The sequence below is a fragment of the Triticum urartu genome, chromosome 3A (genome assembly GCF_056163025.1).
Source record: "Triticum urartu cultivar PI428250 chromosome 3A, HENAU_Tu73, whole genome shotgun sequence".
Lineage (NCBI taxonomy): Eukaryota > Viridiplantae > Streptophyta > Magnoliopsida > Poales > Poaceae > Triticum > Triticum urartu.
In genome coordinates, this window is record NC_141875.1 from 607,397,236 (window position 1) to 607,405,592 (window position 8,357).

Here is an 8,357-nt window from a genome sequence, read left to right on the forward strand (position 1 = left end):
AAGGATCCTCCAAAAGAAATTCTTGTGTTTTATATATTTAACACAAGATTTTACCCAAAATCAAGGGAGTAGAAAAGATATGAAGTGATCCACACAAGTGGGTCTCTCGATTCTACCGAGACGATCAATCTCCTAGCTCATAATTCAGGCAATGGCTGAATGGCAGCAGCCACTCCACCTAGCCCGAATTTAATTGGACCGCTAGCTTCCGTTTGACTAACCATTTCCACCGAGCATGAGGGAGACAAGGGACACATGCACTGTTGAATACTTGTCATGCAAGACATCATTTGCTCCACAAATTAAGCCACACAGGTACTCCCTCTTATTAAACAAGTCTGTTCACAATGTGAATTTGCCGACGATGCAAGCTAGATAATACGCCATGTCCTCTAATTAGTTCCAGAGCTTGCATGGTCATTCCTTCTACACCGAATAATTTGCGGTAAGATGGGATTACAGCAGTAGAATCAAGTCTTGCAAGCAATATCTCACCGGCGTGCGGTTATATGTAGAATTGTAGATATATACTCCTAGATTTGGATGGGCAGCTTCAATATAATGTTCTATAGGGGAGCTTGCACAAAATACTGATGAGAATATGTCAATATTACACGATCGATATAATCAAATATTTTCAACATCTATCTCACAAGTATACCGACCCTTAATTTCTTCACATATGAGTACTTCATTACCGCCTCACTCCTCTCTTCAGAACATACATTATATCTATGTATGTATATATAATAATTCTTCCAAACCAAATTGAAAGAAAGTAAAAAGGGACAAACTGACAAAAATAACAGCAAATTAGCCAAAAAAAATCATTGTAACTGTATATATAATTACGGCATGTAGAGAGCTTCCAATCCTTGGCAATCCGCGCTCCAGTCATGATCGGCAGCAAGGATTCCGTCATGGAGGCTGAGGGTGTCGTCAGGGAACGAATCAAGCGAGTCGTACTTGGGCTCCTCCCATGTCGACAAGCTCGGAACGATCGAGCACCACGACGAGAGGTTAGCGGCGGCACCGTCCGTGGGCAACCCCAACGAGTCGAAACAGCTCTGATCCATGGCGAAGTTGAGCTCGCCGAGCGCAGCTTGCACGCTCTCGTCGGTGCACAGCATGGTGGTTGCGGTAGCTGGGCTGGCCGTACAAGTTGGGTCGGCGCTGCTCACCGGTCGGGACCATTCGAGGAACCCGTCCGGGCTCGCGTCGAACTGCGCGGGCGCCAGAACGCCGGCGGGGCTCATGTCGCTGGAGGCGCTGAACGTGTCGAACGTCTCGTCGACGTGCCCACCGGCCGACTCCGGCGTGACGGAGCCGACAAGGCTACCGTCGCCGGCCGGTTGCTGGTTGTTCAGAAACTTGGAGTAGAGCATTGCGAGGTCGATGGACGAGCCGTCGGGCGCGGTGGGCACGTCGTGCATCACCTGGCCAGGGTTCGCCGGGTTGCCGACCATGCCTTCCAGGACCATGTCCGGCCGGAGCGGGCCGGGGAACCCTCCATGGCCGAACGTGGCGTCGCGGACGCCGGAGAAAGAGTCGGACGCCGACCGCACGGACGACTTCCCCCGGCGGTTCTTCCGGCATCCGCCGCCGACGGGCACGTTCCGGAGAGACCCACCCTTGGTCCAGTACCGGCGGCAGCCCTTGCAGAAGTAGCGCGGCTGGCTGAGGCTGTAGTTGTTGTAGTAGCAGAACTTGGTGTTGGGCGAGTCGCAGCGCGGGCAGTTGGGCGCCACCTCGGCGCCGGTGCTGTAGCGGCGGTCCACCAGCAGCGACGGCGGCCGCGGCACGTACGGCAGCATGGCCGCCTCGTGCGGGTGCGACGACAACATCCTCGTTCACAGATCCTTCTTCTGCAGCGATCGATCAGACTACGGCCAGCCGGGGAGCTATGCGGGCGATGTGAGAGGGATTGACCTGATCGGAGGACACGGTGGCCGGAGAAGAGATGGTGACTTGATCGGTGGGGGTGGGGGAGGAGGCCGGCGAGAGGGCAGTGGAGGGAGTGGCGGGGTTCTTATATGGATCGGCGGGGTGGGAGCTAATTACGCGGTGTGCATGTGCATGTGAGTTTGCGTTGCTTAGATTTGGGCCGAGTTGCAGTGTGGTATAGTGGAAATTCTCCGAGCTTTGATTTAGGGTTAAAGGAATTAGGCAGCTCCTAGTTAACCACCCCCAACGAACTGTGGCAGTGCAGTGGTGCAGCAGCAGGTGCCCTTTAGTGGCTACAGTACAGGCCTTGTTATCGCACGATGATGGACGCATCAACCACTGTTCAACGATCGATCAAAGGACGCTGCTGCTGCTGCAGGCTTTCACTGTTTCATGTAAAAATGTTGTACTCCAGACCGTGAATTTCTTGTTTCAGTCTAGTGGCTCGTGGTTACTACGGCGTGGTCGGTGTGGGAGTCTGGGAGAGCCGTATGAAGCTAGGGATCGATCGACGGAGGCCTGCCAGCGCGCGCACGGGCGTGGTGGGAGCGGCCGCTCCGTAGGCTGCCGGGGTAGGCCGTGCCGGCGGCAACCTCGCTGGGATACGTGGCGGCGCTCCACTGGCCGGCCACGTGAAGCCCAGGGGTCCCCCCCGGAGAGCGGTGGGGTGCGAGGGACGCAAATCCCTCGGGATCGCCCATACGACTTTGTTACTGGCTGTCGCCCCGCTCGATGCGTCGGATGCATGGCCGCCCTTCGACGGGTACGCTGTGGGGAGGGCGGGATTTGCTCACACGGTTAAGCTCTCGGGACGCAACATGCACGCGCCGGCGCCCGCGGGAGACGATGATGTGCGATTCGGTGGGCTGGCTATGGCTAGCTAGCTACTATGCTGGGGACGTGTGCCTCGATCGATCATCCGGCCGGGCGGCGTCGTCGTCGTCTAGCTTCAACGTAGATGCTGGAAGGGACCAGAACGAATTCGACCAATCAAGCGGCCGGCCGGGCTCCTATGGCGAGTGAAGAAATGCATGTTTGATTTATTTTTCTAATTTATTCAGCAATGAACGTACATGGAGTCTTCTTTTTTTTGCATGAAACGTACATGGAGTCTGATCGATTGATATCCTGGACGCAGCAGCGGCTGCCGGTATTAACAGGACAGTACACCAGTCCGTCCAGATCTGCCGGTCGACGACGTACAATCATGCCATGCGATCCAGCGCAGCGCGCGTGGCGGGGCCAGCCGATCTCCAATCGTAACCTGATACCGTGACCACAGCAGGCGGGGACTGGACTGGGAGCCAGGCGATCGATGTGCGTACGTACTCATGTCATGTAGCAGTACGTACGCATACGAGCACGCAATAGTTGTACTGCACAGCGACGATCGACATGACCAGCCGTGTGCCGGCCCGGTCCGAGCCCGGCCATCAATAGCCGGCCCATACGGGCACGGCGCCCTTGTACGTACCCGCCCACGGCCCTGCTACGCGCGCGGTTCGGTGCACCCGACCCGATCGCGTCCCGTCTTTCCCGCGCACGTACCCCCCGGTACGGTGGGGCCGGCCTTCGGCCTGCCGAGACGCGAGGCCAAGACGCGCGTACGGTACGGCTCTCGAGTCTCGGCTCTCTGACTGACATGCCACTGCTTCGTCCATCCAGCTCCTACTGCTCTCGAGCGCCATCGATGGCGACGGCGCGTACATGCTCCAACCCGGAGCACTGCGCCATCTTTGATGTGCGTCCGCACGCACGTACGCACGGCCCATCCATCATCGACCATCGCCATGTCGTCCATGCATGTGGCCCGGCGAGGTACGTACGTAGTACCGCGGTACTGGGCTACCCACCCGCCAGGGGCACGCGCGTGTCTCGCTGGCCTTAACCACATGCAATCAAGCTTAACCGAACCATCAAGTCGGAAGGAAAAACTTAACCGGGCCATCAACCGCAGATTTGACTTTGCGTGCTCCGTCCCCTGCCACAGTGGCGGATGAAGAGCACTGACACGACAGTGACAGGAGGGACATGTTAGGGGTCTTACTGGCGAGCTGATCTAATTACCCACTCCAGCTCCTCGTTTGGGTGTTACTTAGGTCGTCCTGCCGCGCTGTCCAGTCGTAACCCGCAAGCACGCGACCTGAATGCGGTGAATCCGTCCGGCGCGTCCACGGATCATCGATCGACAGAAATGGGATTGCTTGCACGGGCTCCCCGGGGCGTGCTATGATTGGGGGGCGCGTACTGTTAGGGTGCTGTGCTTCGTGTGTACTGTCGACGCCGCTCATCGACTGAACGGACCTGACGGGCTAGCCTTTGTAATGATTGTATATCCGTATCTGTATTTTGGGGATTGTGGCACGGCACCGTGGGCCTGACGATCGAGGATGAGCGGTACGAGTACGACCCAACCGGCTCAGGTATCGTGGGCCTCCAGAGACTTGACAGTATTTATATCCTGTTTGTTGCTCCGTTTTATACATCTCAGAAAAATAGATTCAAGAAAAATCTCAGAGAAATAACTTGTTTCTCCGTTTCGGAAGGAGTTCGCGTGCGGAAAAGAAGAGGTCCACTGTCTCTGTATACCATCTAGCGCGAAACCACACTCAAGGGAACGGTCTTGGCGGAATCGGCGAGAAAGAAAACCCTAATGTTCTAGTACAACTCCCCCGCTAACTTATTATTTATCTAAACATTCAAGCATGCCACATCAGCATACAGTTATGGTTGGGATAAGACCCACCTTCATATGCAACCATGCATGGAAAAAGACCCACCACCACATACAGCCATGCATGGAAAAATATTTGTCGTCTTATTATTCTACTTATATTCAATAAATATTTTACAACTATACATAATCAAATATAATAAGTTGTATGTATTTTTAATTTTGGTTCACGTGTTATTAATCTAAATTTTCATATTCCACATAACCAAATATCATTGAAATATATTGCAACCGTTTCCCACAACAACGCGTGGGGTATTATCTAGTAAGAATTTTCAAAATAAGTATACTAAAACGATAAAAGACGAGGCCCTCTAACAATATTTGCACTTCTTCCAGCACTACAATTTCATGATGAGAATGAGTGCATTATTCGCTCACAAAAATGTGTGCACCAGAAAAAAGACGATGATACATAGAATTTCAAGCCATCTGACTGACTATGAATGTGGACATCTCAAACTGCAAATACCTTCCCGATATATTTGAGTTAGGCAGGTTAAAATAACCTAACATTGTATCATTCCCTACAAAAACTAGGATTAAGTAACCATGGATCAAAATTTCAGTGTTTTGGTAATTTTGGTGGGTGTCAAACTATTTTTAACCTTGAAAATTTCAGGACATATTCAAACTAATTTCAAAATAAAATAAAATAAAGTCAAAATTCATCCAATTTAGGTGAATATCTATAGATCAAATTCCAAAATAATTTCCGTAATTTTTTATATTTCTGTAACAATTTTTCTTGTAATTTTAAACCTAGGAGATATCCAACAAAATGGCCCAGTAAGCTAACTTTACTAAAGTTATCATTCTAACTTGAGCTCTCTTACCCCTGCAAAAAAGTAAGCTCTGTACTGCTAGTTCATACAATCTACCTGAATGGTGATTTAGGATAATTAGGATTAGCACACAAACACAGGTTTCCCCAAAAAAGAACATTGGGAGGGCAATGGGTTATTACAATGCACTAAGAAAGAGCGAAGTTGCCCGAAAATACCCAATTGAAACTGGGTCTATATGCACACACTAATTAAGAAAAATATATATAAATGCCACATAATTCTGAAACTTCTTGGTAACGAATATGCTCTAATGTTATACTCACGTGTAACGTTTTGCAAAGAAATTACTTCTATGTGGTCTTCTATGCGAGAAAAAAATTGATTATATATAGAAGCTACTATTCAAGTTTTTCGAAATTACTTCCCAGAAGAACACCGAAGTCATTTGTTTCATGAAACTTCACACGTGAGTAGAACACTCGATCATGTTCGCCACAAAAATCTTATCCATTGCCGATTCACACTTCATGTGTGGAACCATATTCTTCCGTGGTCTGGCATGCACCATATCAACACGGCCATTTGGACAGCGAGGGTCTCAGTGAGAGATTGGTGGGCCGGCAACATACACATTCTGTATGGATCTACCAAGGCGCTGGCCTCTTTGATGATGCTCACATCATGGGAGATTTAGTCAAAACGCAATGCTAGAGTCTTCCGTAACACGGTCGTCCCTTCGATGGTTCTCATTACCAAGATTAAAGAGGAGGTATTTCTTTGGGCTTTGGCAGGTGCCAAGCATTTGGGTATTGTACTGCCACGACAGTAGTCCTTTTCTACTCTTGCTGTTACTCGGCTTTGTTCTAAAACTTCTTCCTTAATCAATGGAATGGCGAATCTTTTGCCATGTTCCAAAAAACATTTCAAAATTGTTTTTTAAATAAAAATAAATGCTATGAGGGCTGAACAGCGGAACGGGTATCTTTAGCAAAGCAATTTTGATTAGTTGAATCGTATTGCGTTCCAGGTAGTAGAGTCCTCGGCCAATTCTAGGTGTCAGTAAAACACCGCCGTCTGTTCCTAAAAAAAAAGCCCTTAGCGCCATGGGACGGGAGTGAACCGCTTGATAATCATTTATTGAATCAGTGTAATGACTCGACAAAATCGAGAGAAAAAAGTTGTCTTTTGGGTAAACAAAACTGGAAGGAAGAAAATTTCTCAATCCAACCTAAGCCACCTATTGCGCCTAATCTAACTATAGTGCCAGTGGTCGGCGAGGAGAAGTTCATTCCTATAGAGAAGAGAGGGGGTAAAGGTCATAATTTCAGAGGAATCATTACCGCAAGGCATAGAGGGGGCGGTCATAAGCGCCTATACTGCCAACTAGAAACTATAGATGTGTGCATTATATGCACCGCAAGCAATCGACCCGGATCATTCAGGGCCTTTGCTCAACTAGAGTATCAGAGCTCGATCATGGCAAATGAAGTAACTCAGACCCAATCTAGACAACTTGAGGAGCAAGTTGGGGCTACGAGAGAATGCCTAGTATCATGTCACAAAAAACCGCACTGAGTTGCCCGACTAATCAGGGTGCAAATACAAGCTGGTACTATTATGTTAACGCATACACAAGTCAACTTAAATAAAATGCATCCTACCAACTTATTCTTTTTTCGTGGCGAGGGAACATTCTAAGGATTTCAATACCGGTTGTGGAAATCATTATGATTTTGTTGACAGATGGCTTGGCGGGGTGTATAGCACAAGCACTAGTTAATAATGAGTCGATGATATATGTAGTGGAGCTGCAACCGTCTGTGTGCTACAAGTCAGCGAGAGAGCTGTCTGCAAATTTGTACTCCCTCCGTTTCAAATTACTTGTCGTGGTTTTAGTTCAAATTTGAACAAAAATCACGATGAGTAATTTGGATCGGAGGGAGTAGTAGGTTACTGAGCCAGATTATATTGCTGAACATTTGGAACAGGGGCGACACCGCACATGCTTAGCTGCTGCCTGGATGGCGATGTGTGAGGGGCGTTGAGTCCACCTACACAGTCCACTGATCGGCAAAAGAGTACAGTAAGTGTAGGGATTGGCGATCGATGCTCCTCATTCGACGAGTGTTGTCTTCATGATGACCTGATGTATACAGTATACTGGTTGGCGTACGTGCACGTAGGTACTAGGTACAGTGTATTCATGTTCTACTGGATGGATGATCAGTGCATTATTGATGTACTGCTATTCATGTGCATACACACCAAGCTACATGCAGTACAGGGACTGGCGATCGATGCTCCTCCTTCGACGGGTGTTGTCTACATGATGGCGTGATGCATGCTGGTTGGTGTACGTAGGTACAGCGTATTCTTGTTCGATCAGACAGATGATCAGTGCACTGTTCATGTACTGCTATTCATGTGCGTACACACCAAGCTATATACTCCCTCCGGTCATTTTTTACTCCGTGTATTAGATTTGTGTCAATTCAAATTTTGTAAAGTTTGACCAAATTTATATTGAAAAATATCAACATCTGCAATACCAAATATATATACTCTGAAACTATATTTCATGATGGATCTAACAATATTGATTTGACATTGTGAATGTTGATACTTTTTTCTATAAATTTGGTTAAAATAGAGATACTATGACTTTGTGCAAAACTTATATGCAGACTTAGAAGGACCGAGGGGGTACTATGGCATAACAATTAAGACACACTGTTCTGTTAAAAAAAAACTTTCACAGTGTATGCACGCGGTCTGAGCAGCCGAAAAGTTGTTCAATGTCGCTTTCCCCTTTTGTGAGCGATTTACCGCAACAAGAAATGGCTCCAAGAAGCAAGCGAGTGCTAGCTAATCAGGGCAGTGATCAAGCTGGC

At 48.6% G+C, this 8,357-nt stretch overlaps 1 protein-coding gene across 1 annotated transcript; it reads right to left on the reverse strand.

The window, feature by feature from the left end:
• Positions 1-644: 644 nt before the first annotated feature.
• Positions 645-2,016, reverse strand: LOC125548886 (uncharacterized). The gene has a single exon (XM_048712409.2). The coding sequence runs from the start codon at positions 1,842-1,844 to the stop codon at positions 849-851; it is 996 nt and encodes a 331-aa protein (XP_048568366.1). The 5' UTR covers positions 1,845-2,016; the 3' UTR covers positions 645-848.
• Between the last annotated feature and the right edge of the window lie 6,341 nt (positions 2,017-8,357).